Below are 20,742 nucleotides of genomic sequence, written 5' to 3' on the forward strand. Positions count from 1 at the left end.
CCATTGGACTTGCAAACTTTATATGCCCCAATATAGGGGAATGCCAGGGCCAAAAGAATGGGAATGGGTGGGTAGGGAAGTGGGGGGCACTATGGGGGACTTTTGGGATAGCATTGCAAGTGTAATTGAGGAAAATATGTAATAAAAATATTAAAAATCAAAAAAAAAGAAAAAAAAAAAAAGAAACATGTTGAAGCCGATGAGGAAAGTGAAAATCTCTGGCTTCCATGTCCTGGTAGAATCCACTCAATTTGGACCTACTTAATAGCTAGCTTTCTGTCTCTGGTGGGTACTTCTATATGCTATGTATTTACTTACACATAGAGAAAGACATACATGAATACACACACAGACAACTGAAAGGGATACAGTGCTTCCAAGCTCACCTTACAAAGCCAGACTCATCCTGCTGCTGAAGTTAGATAGTATTACTAAAAGGAAAGATATGTGTGGGCCAATAATTCCTGATAAACAAAAATGCAAAATTCCTCTATAAAGAACCAAAATTGATGTAGTTTATGTAGTTTATGAAACGAATAAAGGGCAAGCACCAATGGGTTATGTCACTAGATGCACAAAATGCTTTTGACAAAATTCAACATACTTTGATAACAAAAATAACCTAAAACATACAAACAAACAAACAACAACAACAAAACCTAGATATAGGAGAGGCCCTCAACATAAAACCATTATGAGAAGCTCACGGCTAAGATCATAGTAAGATTGGAACAGGAAAAGACTGCCTACATTTAACAGTTTTATTCAACATGTTGTTCAGAAGAAAAGAGAGAGAGAGAGAGACAGAGAGAGACAGAGGATTTCATCAGAAACTGTTCCAACTATACCACATGAAGAGAAAGTTAAATTAGACCCATACATTGTATGCATAAATTAACCTAAAATACATTTACAGCTCAAGTGTTAAGACCTGAAGCTGCAAACCTTCTAGAAGAGAGCACAGAGAAGCAACAGATCCTTTCCTTTGGTTTGCTTATCGGTGGCTTTGCTCTCAGACAGGCTATACCTGTGTGGCTGTCCTAGCCTGTAACTCCCTAAAACTCAGATGGCCTCAACCTTAGGCAGGTTCTCTTCCTTAAATCTCCCTAGAGTTAGCATCTCGGGCTTGCAACTGCCGGGCTCTGGCATTGGTCCTAACTGTAAGCTTCTGAATTTCACAACACAGGCAACAAGATTAAAAACAAACCAGTGGCAATGTAGTGGAAAAGTTTCTGCAGACAAAGGAAATCACAGAAATGGAGGAAGCATTTGCAAGGCACACAGTGGATGAACAGTGAAGACCCCCCCCCAAGATAAGCAACCATAATCTTCATTACTCGAGTCCCTTGTGCTTGGGAAATTATTTATTCTAATGCAATAGGCACAAGTAAATAACAGTTAAACCAATACACAGGGCATCTCCCAATTCTGCCCCAGTGCACATCTGCAGTAGAGCCTTTCTTCTGCCTGATTAAGGAACTAGAAGCATCTCTATGAAGGCCTGTGTTGTTGTTTGACAACATCATAAGCCTAATTCTGTGTGTTTAAATAGTTAGAGATAATATTTATTGGGGAATAAATTCTTTACTTTAAAATATTTTGGTATATTTGAAAGGAGAAACATCTCAAATTTAATTTGTGTGGTCTCCCTTTTAAATCTCATCATACTTATATGTATATATATGTGTGTGTGTGTGTGTGTCTGTGTGTTTGCATATATGTGTGTATACACATGGATAGATAGATAGATAGATAGATAGATAGATAGATAGATAGGTAGATAGATGAGAGAGAGAGAGAGATGTAGGTAGTTCTGTCTCATATGCACAGCCCAGTCTAAGATGTTTATCCAGATGCTGAGTTAGAACATCTTATTTTCCTCCAAAGTTCTGTTTATATGTCACAACATATTTATCAGGGAGCACTGTGTAATTCAGGACTTTTACAGAGCTTAATGTATGCTAAAGACATTTTACAATTTTGCTAAGAAAACATTTGCCCATTCTTCATTAGAAAAGTGACTTCTTACTTCTCTTAAGTGATAAATAATGCCCAAGATAGTATTCCCCCTTTGCTTAGCTGCTAAGAATCTCCATAGGGTCTGTGGTAGAGACATTTGGGCAATTATTTTTACATGTCTTCCTTACCTTTGCTATGTGAGAGTTTACTGTTGCATGCTCTGATCCTCAGAACCACCACAGTTCTAAATGGGTTCAGGTGCTACAAAGATTCTTAAGCCACCTTTCCAAGGACCGTTTTTTTTTTTTTTTTTTTTTTTTTTTTTTTTTTTCTAGATTGGCAAGGAAATATAAAATTTACATTCTAGGGAACTTTTAAAAATTCCTTTTTGTAGCTCCACTTAACTATTCTTTTCCCATTCTATACACATATTAAAACATTACATCTAGAAACCTTAAGATAAGCAACCATAATCTTCATTACTCGAGTCCCTTGTGCTTGGGAAATTATTTATTCTAACGCAATAGGCATTGGTCACCTCTGATTTCATCAATCAGGAGAGGACCTGGGAATGAATGCCTTGTTAATTATACTTTAAAGATGGTACTTATTATTTGCATTCTGTCTCATAAAATGATAATTATTTCACTAAAATTTTGCTAACTATGAATAAATATGTTAAAAAGGAAGATCTAGCTTAACAGTTTCAAATTTCAAATAAAGCCCATAAAACTTTATTTACTTGAAAAAATGGATGTGCATGCATGAATGGCCTATTTTATCTACTTTAGTTCTAGTCGTGAGGTATCTTTCTGCTCCCCCTCCCATGCTCCACTGATGACCTCACTGCCTTTGCTGAGGGCACAGAATGTGCCATGGGCACTTTTATTATCCCAAAGGATGTGGCAACCCCTGTGCACATTCTGGCTTTGCCCCCATTTGTCCCTGTTACATTTGCAGCTTTTCTGACATTACCCCTCTACCCTCTACTAAGGAATTAGCATTGTAACTAAGACAAAAGAAAAATAAACTCATATTTCTATTATTTTATAAAAGGATCAATGAAAATATTTTAATCCTAAGCCCACTCTTTAGTAATCATTGTTATCCCACTTTCTAAATAAGAAATCCTGAAACTAAATCCTCAATCTTAACTTCTCCTCTGCTCCTACCAGTCTCTTCATTTTTCATGAAAATAGACTTTGCCAAACCCAGGTGCAGGTGGGATGTCCAGTGGTTCTCCCTTTGCATCTGTGATTCTCTGGTGTTCTCTCCTGGGTTTCCTTCCCTGGTGACCCTCTTAGCCTTCTTCCTGGCCCTTTCTGTGTCTACCCCTAAACATTTCCAGTTTGTGGTCCTTAGACTTTCATTTATTGGCAAGAATCCCATCCTGTCTCTTGGATGGTCAGCATCCACTCTGCTTGTCAGGCCTTGCCTCTTGGGAGGTTACTGCTTGGGAGGGTACCAACAGTCTGCTTAAGCTCAGTTCTGACCAAGAAGCAAGTGGAGGTCAGCAGGAGCATCTCATCTACTCATTCTCTGTTTTGTACTTCTGGTTTGTCCAGCCCATGCCCGAATAGAAGGAAGACTCTTCTATCTTGACCACATCACCACTCACCACTCTCCCCTTGTCCCAGGGGCTCAGGTACTCTGTCCGTGAACTTGTGGCTCATCTTGCTAACTACAGCACCTTGGCTGCCCTGTCTTAAGACACATCCCCATACTCCCAGAACATCATCTTCTAGTCCTTGCTCTCCAGTTTGTGCCTGCATACCACCCTCCTTCCCCAGTGCCATACCCAGCCTCTTACTGACTGTTTATTCTATTTATGTCAGCAGAAGCTAAGCTCCAAGAAGACCAGGTCTTTCCGTCTAGTTGGTGAAGTATCCTGAGATTGTGGAAAACTGGAAAACAAATGATATTTTCATATCCCTTCTTTAAATGAACAAATAAAGCCTCAATGATCATTTTTAAAACAAGAAGGGATAAAGTATCTTCATGTTTCTGTTACTGGCAACATTTAAATCTGCCTAGCTTTCCAAGCAGCAGTGTTTGTGTGTTATGGTGGAGAGCTAATGTTGTGTTATTTAAAAGCTGCTAAAGGAAGTAGGTTAAGTGCATGTGTTTTCAGTAAGGAGTCATCAGTGGTTGTTTGAGGACAAGGACATTGCATTCTGGTCCTGGGTCTCTGATGCAGGCTCTGGGCTATCTGGACTGATGCACATTTAGATGAACAGGTATTCTTCATTTGTTTTCATCTGTGTTAAGACTGTTCTGGGATTTCTGTGCACCCAAACAAGCGATGCTTCTGAGAGAAGCCAGTTTGGGGCTGTGGGGAGGATGGTCCCGGTATCTGACCAATTCTGGTTGCAAAAATCCATCCTTTTCACAGTGGATTATATTCCTTGGTCACCAGGAAGGGCATTTGGAAATAAGAAAGGACAGGTCCTTTTCCGGCTTTCCAGCCATCAGTACAATCTCTTACCATTTTGATGGCTCCCATCATGTCCTGTCTACATGTAACAGATCTCATGCCGTACACAACTGTTTTTGTTTAAAAACGGGAAATTGCTTGGTTTTAACAAAGGAAAAAAATCAACAGAATTGTTATTTAGCTTAATATTCTTCAGCTGCTGGAATTGCAGAATCTATTCACAGTAGTTTACTCCAAGAGGGTTCTTTGCACTCTGTGTTTCTTCTCTGGGGGCAAGTCTGAGGGCTGTCAATGTTGTGTCTTTGTCCTTGTCCCAGTGCTTTGATTTCTGACCTTTTGTCTGTCACCACCAGGAGGTCACGTCTTCCTTTTGAGGAATTCAGAGACAGGTGGGACAGGACAGTAAGGCCTGTCCCTCACCCTTCCAACAGGTCTTCTTGTGGTGTCACCTTTAGATGGGCACATGGTGACTTTAAATAAAGGTTAGCCAAAAAGGAGAACATGAATTTGGGGTGAGCAGCCTATCCGTCAGTGACTACAGAGTCCCTGAGACTTGGAGGTCCCATTTCTCTCATGTTAGGACAAACAGGTACAGACAATTTCTGGTTTATGCAAACACTTTTTGTTCATCTTTGTCTTTACAAAAAGGACCCTAGCCCTTCTGTTTACCCATGTCCAAGGAAACTTACACTTGACATAGTAAGTGGCTCATACTACTTAGAGGGTCAGAGACAGACTTCTGAACTCGAACTGAATCCAGACTAATGCAGACTAATTCTCATGGCTGTGTTAAGTCCTCCTGACCAGCGATGGATGCAATTTTAGCTGATATTGTCAGTATTTATCCAGAAAGCACCCCTACAGAGTAGCTACCCTTGATCAGTCATGGTGTGAATGGCTGCCAGAGACAGGGTGGTAAGAAGTTAGATGTGAAGACTTATTACAAGAAGCCAATCTTCTTCTTGCTCAGTGCATACAGCATGTGCACAACGATCTAGCCAAGAGAGACAGGAGGCAGCAAAGGACGAGAGAAGATGATTTCAGGAAACAGTGACAAGGGCTGGGACCCGTTCCCTAGCAAAATAATTCAGAGCAGGGAAACTTTTTCTCCAGACTTACATTTCTAAATATCCAATTACAAGAAAGATGCTCTTGGCAAAAATGTTATTTTATATAGAAAAAAAAAAACCTACACTAACTTGATCATAGACATCTTTTATCTTAGAATCGGTGATGAAAATCATTCCAGAATTTACAGGTTACTTTCCCCCAATAGAGTTGACCATCAACCATTCAGCATTCAAAACTCAATGAGGGAACTGTCTGCAAATCAACACATTATTATTTCATGCTCTTCTTTATTCTTTGTGTTGTCTTTTGCTGCGGTCTTCATGTGATAACCTTCCTCCAATCATCCAGGCTGTGCCTCTCCCCTCAACTCTAACAAGAAGAGAAATATGGCACCCATCAGGAATCAGAGACACAAAGCCCGGGTTAATATTAAAATTATCACTTCAAACTTTAACTCAATCCAGGGTGTTAAACTATTACAGAAAATACTATGAATTAGCATTTCCTGCACGTGATGTGGTATCCACAGAGAGGCATCTAGGGTGAAGGAAATGGTTTCTGCTTGCTTGGTTTTGATCTCTGAGACAGCAGGGTGATCTTACTCAGTGCATACAGCATGTGCACATCAAGAGACAAAGATAGGAAGAAGTCTGGTTTGTATTCTCGTTTCTTCTCTCATGCATCCCTTTGCTTCTTGTAATAAGTTAAAAGATCCCTACCTACTAAATGTGGTAGAAACGCTTATGCATATGTCTTTAACTAAGGACTTTAAATATTTAAATACCAGCCCTTCTGGCTTGTTTAAGAGTTAGTTTTTATTTGTTTGTTTTTTAAGAGCTGTTTCCTAGAGACAGTTTACTGTGGTTTGAACCCTGGGGCCTTTAGGCAAGCACTTGCTGTATAACTCTGAGCTATGCTTAGCCCTGGATGAAGCAATTCTTGGTTTTCTATATTTGTCCTTCAAGTTGTTTCATGCTCAGGAAATATATAAGACAATTTTCTGTTGTCTAGTAAATGTATGAAATTTTGAAGTATGTTTTCTAATTTCACTAGGCATTAGGATTCTAATATCACCCAACCTTGCTTAGTATTTCATGCAACACAGTTACTCATAACCCTGTGTACTGGCTATTTTTGTGTCAACTTGACACAGACTGGAGTTATCACAGAGAAAGGAGCTTCAGTTGGGGAAATTTCTCCACGAGATCCAGCTGTAAGGCATTTTCTCAATTAGTGATCAAGGGAGAAAGGCTCCTTGTGGGTGGTGCCATCTCTGGGCTGGTAGTCTTGGGTTCTATAAGAGAGTAGGCTGAGCAAGCCAGGGGAGGCAAGCCAGTAAAGAACATCCCTCCATGGCCTCTGCATCAGCTCCTTCTCCCTGATCTGCTTGAGTTCCAGTCCTGACTTCCTTTGGTGATGAACAGCAATGCGGAAAATGTAAGCTGAATAAACCCTTTCCTCCCCAACTTGCTTCTTGGTCATGATGTTTGTGCAGGAATAGAAACCCTGACTTAGACACCCTGAGGAAGTTTTTTTTTATTATTTTTATTTTTTAAAATTGGATATTTTGTTTATTCATATTTCAAATATTATCTCCTTTCTCAATTTCCCTTCTGCAAACCCTCTATCCCATTCCTCCTTACCCTGCTTCTATGAGGGTGCTCCCCCACCCACTTACCCACTAAGCCTCACTGCCCTACCATTCCCCTACACTGGGGCATCAAACCTTCACAGAACCAAAGGCCTCCCCTCCCATTGATGCCAGATAAGTCCCCTTCAGCTCCTTCAGTCCTTTCCATAACTTCTCCATTGGGTTCCCTGTGCTCAGTCTCATTGTTGGCTGCAAGCATCTGCATCTGTATTGGTCAGGATCTGGCAGAGCCTTTCAGCAGACAGCTGTATCAGGCTCCTATCAGCAAGCACTTCTTGGCATCATCCATAGTGTCTGGGTTTGATGCCTGCATGTGGGATGGATCCCCAGGTGGGGCAGTCTCAGGATGGCCTTTCCTTCAGTCTCTTCTTTATTCTTTGTCCCTGTGTTTCCTTCAGAAAAAGAGCAATTCTGGGTTAAAATTTTGGAGATGGGTGGATGACCCCATCCTTCAACCAGGGGGCCATGCCTAACCTCTGGATATGGTCTTGACAGATTATCCCTCCTCTTTGTGGGGGTATTTCAGCTAATGCCATCCCTGTGGGGTTCTGAGAGTCTTTTGCTTTCCTGGCACCTGGGACTTTCTGGTTGCTCCCCACAGTTTCTCATCCCCCATTGCTACAACTCTATGCTATTGCACCCAAATTTCTTTACTTATAAAGGGCCAGTTGTGTGTCAGATTAGGTATTGATTACACAGATGCAAAACAGATTTGAGCTCACATCCTCTAACAAAAGAAATGGATATCAGATAAGTAATTATTTAATTTTTAAAAAATTAATAATTTAACTTTTACACTCTATATTTTATTCCCTGCCCTATCCACCCTCCGACTATTCTACATCCCATACCTCCTCCCTACCCTAATGTTCCCACCCCCCACCCACCTGACCTCTAAATTCCCTGGGGCCTCCAGTCTCTTGAAGGTTAGGTGCATCTTGAAGGTTAGGTGAATTTAATTTGTAATTGATATAGGTTCCTGTGTTGAGGTTATTCATGACAGTCTTAGTTAAGGTTTTACTGCTGTGAACAGACACCAAGACCAAGACAACTCTTATAAGGACAACATTTAATTGGGGCTGGCTTACAGGTTCAGAGGTTCAGTCTATTATCATCAAGGCAGGAACATGGAAGCATCCAGGCAGGGATGGTGGTGCAGGAGAATCTGAGAGTTCAACATCTTCATCTGAAGGCTGCTAGCAGCATACTGACTTCTAGGAAGCTAGGATGAGGGTCTTAAAGCCCACACCCACAGTGACACACTTACTCCAACAAGGCCACACCTACTCCAACAAGGCCACACCTACTCCAACAAGGCCACACCTCCTAATAGTGCCACTCCCTGGCCCATACAAACCATGACAATGACCAAGAAGGATAGATTAGTGTGGTTTGAAGAAGCAGAGGCCACCCTTCAAGGCATCAGTCTGCAGAGGGGAAAGAGTGAACACTGCTGGGGTTGGGGGGAACATGGGCTCTATTGTTTCTGTTTCTGCTTCCTTTGTGTAATGCCCAAAACTGGATTGTACTTAAATTCTGCCTATTTACTCAATGTGATAGTCTAAAGATCCTGAAGACCCAGACACTGAGTCCATGCAAAAATAGTACGCAGATTGAAGAGAGGAGAATGCTCCCTGCATTGCAGGGAAAAGAGGAAAGGGAACCAGCCATGAGAACACACAGGCAGGAGAGGACAGTTCCTGTCCACTGATTCCTGTTTGCCCAGTTGGCAACATCCAGGATCAGCTGCCTAGAGCAGAGCCAGGAGGTGAATGGAGGATTTTGCGCAGTCAGCACTGTGCACGGTTATTGTCCAGCTCACCTCCCAGAAAGCAGTTATGGAAAACAGTTGGGAGCAGCCTAACTGAGCTGATCTCAGGTTCCCCTTCCCATAGCTAGAGTGACAAAAAGTCAAAGGAGCTGGAGCAGAGTTATTTGCAATAGGGTGTCAAAGCGTGGCAGATAGACCCTTAAGTTAGATGCGGGAGTGGGCTTCTGGTGAGAGGAAATGGAGGCATGGGAATAGATGGCCTTGAAAGCCCACTGATGGAGTTGAGAACAGCTGGGACTCCTGAGCAAGCCCGAGGGACAGAAAGGAGCTACTACCATCAGCTGGACTGCGGTTTCAGTAAGTGTGGGGCAAAGAAGTCCCAGTATGGTCCACTGTGTATGGCCACTGGAGTGGAGGTCAGTGGTTCCAGTAGTGGAGTTGTACATGTGGATAGGAAGCAGGTGGCCTCTGTGATTTCAACACCAGCTGTCGCAAACAGAATGGAGTGACACTCCATGGTTTGGAAGCCACAATCTTCCCCAGTGACATGGTAACACACTACAATTGGTGAGTGTGAGATTGGTGACTGTCCAGGAAGATAGGAATCAGGAGGTCTGGGAGAGGAAGAGGGGAGCAGGGAAGGAGAAGGCTCATGTCTGCCAGGTGGATGCCCAGAGAAGAAAGCCTTCTGCACAGGGCTATAGGGAGCATGTCATAGCTGTCAGAAGATACTGGAGCTAGGAGAGAGGAAATACTGATCCAGAGAATGGGAAGGGCAGCTTGAGGCTTGCTGGGCCTGAGGTAGAAGCGTGAGAGCTGGGAAAGGGAAGGAAAGTGTAGGGATAAGCAAGGCATGTGCCTCCTAGGTGAGTAAGAAGGGATAGGAGGGAGCATTGCATGAGTTGTGTGTGTGTGTGTGTGTGTGTGTGTGTGCCTTTGTATGTCTCTATATGTCTGTGTTTCTGTCTATATGCATGTGTGTGACTGTGCCTGTGGTATGTGTAGATCTGTGTATGCACACATGCATGTGTGGGTATCTGGTTGCATCTGAGTATATATGTGTCTCTCTGTGTGTCTGTGTTTGTGTGATTGTTCTGTCTGTGCGTGAGAGTGTGTGTGAATGTGTGTTTATGTTTGTGTCTGGGTGTTTGTGTCTGAGTGTGTGTATGTGTGCACATTTGTGTGTACATGTGTGAATGTCTGCGTGTGTGTCTCTGTGTCTATCTCTGTGTGCATGTGCACTAGGGAGAAGGTGCTGGGCTCTGCATTCCCATGGAGTGTCTTGGTGGTGAAGATATATGCAATTCAGTCATCAGCTTGTGAATATGTGGCCTTTGCCATTACTTATCTTTGAAAAATAAGTAAGCTTTCTTATGTCTCCTTTTACAGTTTTTTCAATGCCTATTCATTTTCTTCTCTGTGATATGAGCTGTGCTGTGGTGGTATCTGTGACAGCCATGGGCAGCTCTGCCTCATCATTTTATAAATTGTCACAGTCCTCGGTCATTTCATTGACCATTTATTTTAGTTTGTAACGTTTCAGTTAACGTCACTTACATAGTTCAGAATTTACGGTTCTTCAATGAGAGTTTTTTCAAGCCATGTTCTTTTACTTCCTGAAGGGTCAAAGCATGTGAAAATCCTTCCAGGTCAACCTGCATGTCCTACTCCTGGGTGCCGAGGCATAGGTCATATCCGTGGCCCACGTTATGCAGGACACCACAGGTAAAGACCTTTTTCTTTTTTTTACATAAGTCATTTTAGGGATGAGTGGGAGCCTGTCATAACTGAGTCTCAGAGTCTGCTAGTCCATCACTATCCTTTCTCCTCTGCTGAGATGCTGAGACCCTTTCTTAACCAGCCCTTCTATCTGTTCTCTTCTGACTTTGAAGGGTCTTGGGCTGCGGAGGCATTTCTAAGTCCCACTTGAAGCTTCTGAGGCTCTGCAATGTAGGGTTTCCTTAAAGCACCCCCTCTCTGATGTCTTCCCCTGCCTGTATCTCTGCTTGTTCTGAATCGTCTCCATACCTGCTGAGTCTTTCTTGTAGAAAAATCCCAGAAACACTTGCTTTTCCCTCCTGTTTTCTGTTTACTTTAAATTCTTTTTTTTTCTCCTTTTAATTTGTTTGCCAAATAGATGATTCTGTTAAGGCATATGAAATGAAAGTGAAATTATTTTCCATGTCTTAGGTGTTCAGAAGAATACAAAATACATGGCACTTACAAAAGAAATATAATTGAATCAACACATAAGCCTTTGCTATTGTTCCTATTCCCATTAGTTTGTAAAGTTATTCATAGATGAGTTATTCATATTAATGTTCTAGTAAAAGAACGTAAACTAAAACTGAAAAGAACCAATATTAAATTTGCCTAATATTAAGTTGGCCTACGTATATGCTTATACATGAATGTGTGTGTGTGTGTGTGTGTGTGTGTGTGTGTGTGTGTGTAGTCCGGGCTATAAATTACAATCTGATATTCACTAGCCCCAAGATTCTGCTTTGTTTTAAATTCATTAAAATTAGATAATTTGACAATATCCTCTCCCATCACAGCCACACAGCCCTGTTTCATGTGCTGAGTGGTCATCTGTGGCTAGGACATGTAAGATAGTTATGCCACCACAGAGTTCTATTTGACATACTCAAGAGAGCCTCACTGTATTAGTCAGGCTTCTCTAGAGTCACAGAACTTATGGGCTGTCTCTATATAGTAAAGGAATTTGTTATGATGACTTACAGTCTTTGTCCAACTCCCCAACGATGGTCAGCAGCAGCTGTGCATAGAAGTCCTTATGTCTCCAGCAGAAGGTGTGGCCCAGATTAAAGATTTGTGCCACCACACCTGGATCTGGGACTTGCTTTGTCCCAGATGACCTTGAACTCAGAGATCTCCTTGCCTTAGTCTCTTGGGATTCATAGTCACTATACCTCAAGATCTCCAGGCCAAGATCCAGGTCAGAAACTTGTATCTCCAAGCCTCAAGATCAGGATCACAGGTGAGCCTTCCAATTCTGGATTGTAGTTCATTTCACATATAGTCAAGTTGACAACCAAAAATAGCCACTACACTCACAGAGTATTCTGCCTTCATTGTAATTTTTGGAGTGATGGGTTTTTCTTGGTGTTTCCTTTAGAACAATTTAGATCATTGACTTCTAACATATCCAAGTCATAATATTGCAGCCAGTCCTTTCCACAAAGCTCTCTGATGAGGTCTTGTTGTAGGGCTGAGGTGCTTGAACATTCTTGCGGTTTCATGCCCAGCAGGATCCCCCATGTTCTTCTCTTCTTCCAAGCTGCCTTGCCAGCATCACTGAGCAACCTCACTAGCTCACATTTTCTAGCTGGGTTCTGAAGAGGCCAGAGTCCACGGGTGTGGTTTTCCTGTTTTTGAAGCTTCTCTAAGCTCTCTGCTGACTCAGTATGTCTCAAACAGAGCCTGCTTGCTGCTTTTCATTGTATGGTTCAATCATTGATATGAGAGCATTTGTGCTTTATCTACCAAAGACTCTTTCAGTGTTTGGTTGCACAATCTAGAATATGAAGTAACAGTGAGTAAAGCATACAGAGAAAACAAAGGAAACACCATATATGTACAACAGGGCAAAAATGGGACATCTTAGTGAATTTGGAGCCATAAGACATTACCCCACCTCCCAAACCCACAAATGCTTGGGGCTGCTCAGGAGGTGTGTTGCCATTCAGTGGGGCAATGGCTCTTGTCCAGCTGTGGGCCTGTTTATAATAGAGCAAGGCTTGAATAAGTAAAGGCAAGGTATACAAGAACTTCCCAATACCAGGGATTCAGAAATGAAAACGGACAAGTATGAACAGCTGTAATTAACTTATCTTTAATTTAGAAAAGAAAAACAGTTTAAGAATTTGACTTTTTACACTTACATGCTGACTAAGGAGCTACAAGGTGTGTCAGTGAATCCATAATGTAAATAAAACATCCAAACTTATGCATGAGCAGAAAGCCTGGAGTCTTCCTTCCACTAACATTGTTTTATACGGATAAATGAAGCCATGCTGCCCAGTGGAGTTGTGTAGCCTATAAGGAGGCAGTCACTGGAGAGTGGGGAGCTGGGGCAATGTGGGAAGCTCTAGCCATAGTGAACATCCGTACCCCGGCTTTAATCATTTAGTCAATTTGCTGCCTTTGTAGCCTGAGAAAATATTTAAGTTGACCTGTAACTAACTGAAGAGATAGACTGTGTTCTCTCCAGTGTCTGGAGCTTGCTTGCATGTTCTTTGTGTTATTGTGGCCTAAGCCTTGCATAACTCTAAATGTTTAGAAGCACCGATCTTCACTTCCTTTGTGTGATGGTGTCTGTTCAGTTATACACACATAGCCACATGGTCCAGGCACAAGACTGTTAGAAATATTCCATCTCACACCCAAAGGGAGTATCATGAATGCTGTTCCTGTAATCAAAAAGAAGGTAAGAATCAGGTGAGGTCTTTGTACATCCCCTTCATTCACACCCAGATATATTCCAGAGCCAACTGTAGCTTGAGTTGTTCTTGACAAATTTAAAGGGAAAAAAAAAAAGAACAGCCTTATATACTCTAAACAAAAGTACTTTTCTCTTTTGGCATAGATTTAGTTTTTGAACCCCAAAGACATCATTTTAAAATGTTTTCCCAATGATTGTTAGGCAATTGGTATAGTCAAAGAGAAAGGCAATAAACCCAAAAGCAGACCCCCAACCTGCTGCACTCAGGGAGGGCAGGCATCCAAGTATCAGTTTTCTTGCCGTGAGACATCATGACCCAGGCAACTTGTAAAAGGAAGTGTTTAATTTGGGCTTACAGTTGTAGGGGTTTAGCATCCATGATGGTGGAGCATGGTGGTAGGAACAGGTGAGAGCTCACATTTGCATCGCAGGTAGCAGGCTGAGAGAGAGAGAGGGAGAGAGAGGGGGTGGAGATGGAGAGAGGGAGAGGGGGAGAGAGGGAGAGAGGGAGACAGACACAGACACACACACACGGACACACACACACAGACACAGACACAGACACAGACACAGACACAGACACACAGACAGACACAGACACACACAGACACACACACATGCACGGACACGGACACACACACAGACACAGACATACACACACACACACACACACACACACACACGGACACGGACACGGACACGGACACAGACACAGACAGACATTGGGAACAACAACAATCTTTGAAACCTCAAAGCCCACCTCCAGTGACACACCTCCTCCAGGCCATACCTCCTAATCTTTTCCGACAGTTCCACCTGCTGGCAACCAAGTATTCAGACACATGAACCTGAAAGGACCATTCCCACTTAAACCACCATGGCCTGTCTAAAACACCACCTGTTCCTGCTTCCAATGCCTGGGGAACTAAGAAGTCTCCCCAGTCTGCTGCTGCTAGGACAGTGGTGGTTGGTTTGCCTCTGTTTCTGTGAGAGTCTCTCAGTCTGCAAGGGGCACATAATTAGTGAGTATTGCTTTTATCTCACTGTGTCAGAAGTTCTAGTTCTCATGCTGAAGGGATGGTATTTTGAAAGGAAGTAAAAGTCTTCTTAAAACAAGCTGTCAGCGTCTCATTTTGCTCAGCTGATAAGAGTATTGACATCAAGTCAGCACCGAAGACTTCCGAAAATGCTCTACCACGTTAACAGATCATGAAGGGAGACCCTGCAGGCTCTGTAGAAACAGATTTCAGTCGGCTTTATTTTCATTTTTGTTAAAATATTCAAGGGGTTAACACCAATATTCAAGACTGAAGTTTATGTAGAATATGCATAAGCCATTATTTGGAAGAAACTGCATCGGCTCCTATCTGTGAGAAAATGGGACTTTTGGCATGCAATTATCACACAATTTACATTCTATTTGAATGAATTTGCATAGTGGATCGAATGAACTAGTTGTATCAGTTAACATAGAAATATTTAAAGATAGCCATCTTGGGGCTAAAAAATTAAAACTTAACTTTTGAGCCAAGTTCCAAGATGAACTAGAAGTTGTGTTCCTTCTAAATAAATAGAATAGTCTCAGAGACTTGATCTACCTCCCTGCCATAAAAGAGTACAAAGGTAATTTACTCGGGAAGGAATAATTACATTCTTAGCACAGAGAACCTGGCAGCCCTATGACACGGGGGCCTCTGGCCCATTGCATGTATGTGGGATGCAAGGCACACATGACTAGCATGTTGCACAAGCAAACACAGGGTGACACCTATTGCTCTGAAGTGTGGAGATTTGTATTCGTGAGGTGATTTTGAGTGTTTTTTTGTGCACTTAGACCTCAGGTTAACTCCTCGAGATGGGGTTGACATGGAGACAGAGGGTCAGCTCAAAACTGAGGATGAGATCATTTTAGATAGGTAGATAGGGTGTGTGTGTGTGTGTGTGTGTGAGAGAGAGAGAGAGAGAGAGAGAGAGAGAGAGAGGTTGGCTTCCTCTCCCATATGTCATATATATGGCACATTTCTCAAATCCTGACAATCTTCCTCTGTGTTTACTCCTGAAAGTAGGGTCTCAGAAAGCTCAACAGGTGTTTTTACATATGCTGGGCTCTGGAAGGGTGACAAGGTGCTAACCATTCACACTATGGGAGTCCCCCATGTCAACTTCAGCTCTGTCCCCTGAGAGTCTCCTTCACTTCCTAGTGTGTCCTGTGACCTCCGCCCTGCACTCTGACTCCCAGAACACTCGCTCCTGTCTTCCTCAGTCTGTAGACTTTTCTTCTCTCCTATGTCTCTTCTGTCGTGACTTACCTGGATACATCTCTACTCTTTCACCCTCTAATCAGTTTGGTGAGGAGAAAAATAAGAAATTATTGTAAAGGGACATGGATAAATTTACTTTCTCCCTTTGCCACATTTTTGTCCCCCTTCTAAACTGTTTTTACCACTCATCATAACCGACCTAATTGTTGATAATTATGTTCCGACCTCTTTGTAGCTATGTTAATTCTTCACAACAGACCTTTCCTCCTCCAGGTAAAAAGGAAAACATCTTCTAAAGTATCTTTGCTATTTAATTTGTCTCTGTAAATTGCAACAACTTACAATGGCTGACTGAAGTATAGTCTCAAAGCACAGCCTTGAGTCCACAGGCACAGCCCTTCTTAATTCAAAGCCACCTTCAGTTAAAGATTTCTCATGCCAAGAGAAGGACTCAGTGCTGTGGAGCCACATTTGTCTGATTCTCCTGTCCCTGGGCAGCCATTGTCCTTGACTCTGCGTTACCATGTAGTGAAATTGTACTGAGTAGAATTTAAAAATAAACTTGTCAATGTAATGTCCCCTTGACAGGCAATGTAAAGGAGAGCTTGACTTTAAGGGATACTTTCAGTTCTTAGAATGACATGATTAATTACCCAATTTTGTAAAAGCACAGATAAGACAACAAAAAGGTCAGCTGTGTGTCCTAATATTGCTTCTATCAATTTCTGTAAGATTCTTAAAGGCTAATTTACAAGTTGGACTTCATGAAAGGTGGAATAATTAAACAGGAGTTCAATGTTTTCAACCCTTTAATGATGAGACCTGCATGGGAAGTGCTTAGTTCTGTAGCAACAGAGCAATGTGTCCAAGAGCATTGCATTCTGATACATTAGCTCTGTAGCAGATGAGCAGTGTGTCCAAGGGCCCTGCATTCTGACACATTCTCAAGATTTTATTAAGCACGTCATTCCAAGTTGCATGAAGTTCCAGCTACAGGAATCATATACTTACTGTTATGGAAGCACACATAGCATTGGCTTATCTTTGTGTAAAAGGTGTTCTACATAAATTCAAGAGATTAAAATGTTCTTGGGAACCCAAATCAAAATAAAACATCAATAAGGGAAACCTGCTCTCTTAAAATTAAAAATAGCAACCATAGATTAGTGTTGTTCTTATCCTGGCTTGGAGATGCTCCTTATTCCCCTGGCTGGTAGGCAAAGGTTCACAACTGGTCAAAGGACAGAAATGACTATGGAGTTCTGGGCCCTAAATGGAAAATTATACCATGCACATACACCTATCATCCCAAGGTCTGGGAACATCATGGAGATGTAGGAAGAAAAGATGTAAGAGGTAAGCCAGAGGTGTGGAGGCAACAGAGCCAGCATAGTAACGAACTCGCTGCAACTGTGGTTAATGCAGAAGAGTTCCATAAGACTGGCCCATTCATACTGATGGGCAAAAGGGAAGGGCTTGTAAGACCTCACCCCTCCCTGAGGGACTATGGCTAGTTCATGATGTCTGGGAAAAGGATGGGTACCCACTAATACATTGTTCATGGTCTGCTTCATAACCTCCTACTAGCGAGTGTTCTATACAAAATCCTATTTGAACTCAGTAGGTCAAAACACACAATAAAGACATGAAAGTAAAAAGGGATATGTTGAGAAGGAGCAAGTTTCCCTGCAGGAGGAGGATGAGTCTGGGTACCAGGGGTAAAAGGGACTAAAGTTTATCATGTGACATGTATGAAACTATCAAAGAATTTTTAAAAATATAGAAATAGAATACATATACATATATATGTGTGTATATATATATATGCTTAAATTTGAAGTCCATGATGATTAACATTAGAATTTTTATATCAGAGGCAGAATTAAATAATTCTAGAGAGGACAACAAATATTTAAAAATAACCCCAAAAAGCAGGCAAGATGATTCAATGGGTAGAGCTGCTTGCTGTGTAGGATCACATTCAACCCTTGGAACGAACGCACAGAGAGATGAAGAAGAGAACTGACCCCACAAGGTCTCCTTTTCTCCTCAGGCATACACACCCATCACACACATTGTGTGTGTGATACACGTACAAAAATAATAAATATTTTTAGTTAAATAGAAATAACCTCGGAGAACCCAAATACCAATGTACATGCCTTAAGTGGATAGTTTTTGACAGCTTCTAGTCATTATATGTATGCACATGATATTTTTCCCAATGTCTGAGTAGTATCAGACAGAATATTTAGTTTTTAGCTTTGTCACTAAAAAAAATTTTTAGTACACTTTTTCCAGTTGTCAAACATTCCTCAGACATACAATGGCAGTTTATGGGTTTGGGTGCGTAAAGTATTGTAATCACTGTCTTTGTGTTGTGGATTTTATATCAGTCAGAAATGATGACTTTCTCCTGTCTCCTCCCCTCCAAGTTCTACCTTATCTCATATTGATAGTGCCAAATTTATTTTATATCCAGCTGTTCAGAAATACTTACCAAGTGTGAGGAAACAGCTCAGTTAATAAGGAGCTGCGTTTGGTGCCTATGTAAAGGCAGTGTGGTGCATTCTCATAATGCAGGGCTGGGCACAGGCTCAGAAACATCCCTGAGGTTGCTTCTTAACTGAGTCTGCCCAGCGAGGATAACTGAATACAGCATGATATTTTCTTCTTTTCCTCCCTTCTTCTCTCTCTCCCCTTAACCCGCATCCTGTCTATAAGCAGTGCAGAGAAATCTGAGAGAGAAGCAGGCAGAAGTAACGTTGTCTAATCTTCCTAGAGTTGGGTTTTTCTCTCAGCCATGGTCTCCTCAGTTCTTGATCACTCCTTTTGTGTTCTGTGTCAAGGACTTTCTGAAATCTGACTGTGATGTCTGAATATCCTATATTACATCTCTGTGTCTCAGAAAACACCTTTCATCTGTGAAGGAAATTGATTGGAAATAGATATTTAAGCCTAGACATTCATCTTTCAGATTTCTTTCTGCATGGGATCTACTCAGCTTTGAGTATTTATAAACATGGGGCAGAGTTCTTCACTTCCACTAGCTTGTGTGCATGTGTGTGAGTGTGTGTGTGTGTGTGTGTGTGCATGTGTGTGAGAGTGTTTGTGCATGTGCATGTGCATGTGTATGTTTGTGTGTACATGCATGCATGTGAGAGTGTATGTGCACGAGAGTGTGCATATTAGTATGTGCACAGATGTGTGTGTGTGTGTGTGTGTGTGCATTTGTGTGAAATATGAGTTTGTGGATGTGAATGTGAGTATGTGTGGGGGGGTGTGAGTGTGTGTGTGTATGTATGCATGCATCTGTGTGAAAGTATATGTGCATGTGAGTGTGTGTGTATGTTTGTGTGTGCATGCATTTATATGCATGTGTGTGAGAGTATATGTAGATGTGAGTTTGTGTGGATGTGTATGGGAGTGTATGTGCATGTGAGTATGTGTGTGCATGTGTGTGAGAGTATATGTGCATGCGAGTGTGTGTATATGTGTATGAGAGTATGTACATGTCAGTATATGTGTTTATGCATGTGTGTGAGTGTATGTACATGTGAGTGTGTGTGTACACATGTGTGTGAGTGCATATGCATGTGAGTGTGTATGGTAGTGTGTGCACACGTAGGTTTGTGCATGAGTCTGTGTATGCATACATGTATTTGAGAATATATGCATGTGAGTATGTGTATGAGTATGTGTGAGTATGAGTGTGTGTGTGTGTGTGTGTGTATGTGTGTGTGGATGTGTGTGTGTGATTTTAACTATGTCCTAATGTTTGCATGTGGTTTTGACTGCATGCATCAGTTATCCTGCTGTTAGATTGCTCTAGGAGAAGATCTTCCTGCCGATGCCATCACATCTTTCCACACAATTTACAGTGTTCTCTTGGGTTCTTACCTCTGGCATACTCATCATGTGACACTGGATCCTTTGTACCAGTCCTTCAGTCTCTCTTTGCCTTTGTTGTTTTCATTGCCCAAGAGCAACTCAAAATTGCTTGGGAGTTGGAGAATCTTGTGCACTTCTGGGGTTTCTTCCTGGAGTAAGTGCATTAGACCCCAGCAAGCTTCCCAGCCTTCACTCTGACCAGCTCCCTCACTACTTGTTCACAAGACTAAGTAGATCTGTTTTCATCTACTCATTAGGATTATATTTCAAAGGCAAATATGATTCATTGTAAGCAGTAAACATGATTTAAAAGAACTCACACTTTAGTTAATCTTAACAACATATCTATGTTCCTGGAATGAAAATTATCCTTTATTTTTTTTCAAAAGTAGTACAATTTCAGATCACCTTATCCTGTAAGTAATAACAAGTTAGCTAATCCTTTTAATTCCAGAATTAATTCATATCACTTTGGGACTTGCCCATTGTCACATGTAAAACAAGATGATTGCTCTAGATAATTTCTCACTTCTCTGCGGTGGAGTAGTTTCCTCTCCCATAGCCATGGGGAGTTTAAAGACTTTCAACAAGGCCCTGAAGCTCTGACAGTGATGTTTTTACTGAAAAGGTCTCAACAGCTTCTTTATCAGTACACGAAGCCTCTCAGTCTAAATCTATTCCTGAATCTTGATAATCATCCCTGAGTCAGTGACTGGCTGACTCACTGGTGCTGCTCACTTGAGGGGACATCTTGCTCAGGTGCTCTTCAGCCTCAGCACTTCCTGCCACCATCAATCAGAACATAGTTCTGTAAGGGCTTCCAACAACAGCCCATTGCTTTAAAAATAAACTGAATTCTTCATCACTTTGGTCATCATTTCTGCAGTATGAGACACAATAGGAAGATAGCTCATGACCACAGAGATGTTCAGTGGGTTCGGTAGGCAATTGCAACCAAGCCTGATGACCTGAGTTTTATCTCCAGAATTCACTGAGTTAAAGGGAAAAAACCCCAAATCCCACAAAATTCCCTCCAGTCTCCATGTATGTATGACGGTACACACAGATTCAAAAGAATGAAGAATGGTCAGATGGTTGGACAGAGAGATGGTAGGAAGGAAAGAGTTAAGGAGGGAGGAAGGAAAGAAAGAAGGAAGAAAGGAAGGAAGGAAGAAGGGAGGAAGGAAGGAAGGAAGGAAGGAAGGAAGGAAGGAAGGAAGGAAGGAAGGAAGGAAGGAA

General features: G+C 41.8%; 1 protein-coding gene across 1 annotated transcript in view; it reads left to right on the forward strand.

Annotated features, from left to right (window-relative positions):
* L3mbtl4 (L3MBTL histone methyl-lysine binding protein 4) overlaps positions 1-20,742 on the forward strand; it is a 339,815-nt gene that overhangs the window by 272,820 nt on the left and 46,253 nt on the right. The window contains exon 14 of the mRNA XM_029470911.1: positions 10,509-10,611. Within this exon, the coding sequence (XP_029326771.1) occupies positions 10,509-10,611 (103 nt within the window). The remainder of the gene's footprint in view (positions 1-10,508; positions 10,612-20,742) is intronic.

The sequence above is a fragment of the Mus caroli genome, chromosome 17, assembly GCF_900094665.2.
Source record: "Mus caroli chromosome 17, CAROLI_EIJ_v1.1, whole genome shotgun sequence".
Lineage (NCBI taxonomy): Eukaryota > Metazoa > Chordata > Mammalia > Rodentia > Muridae > Mus > Mus caroli.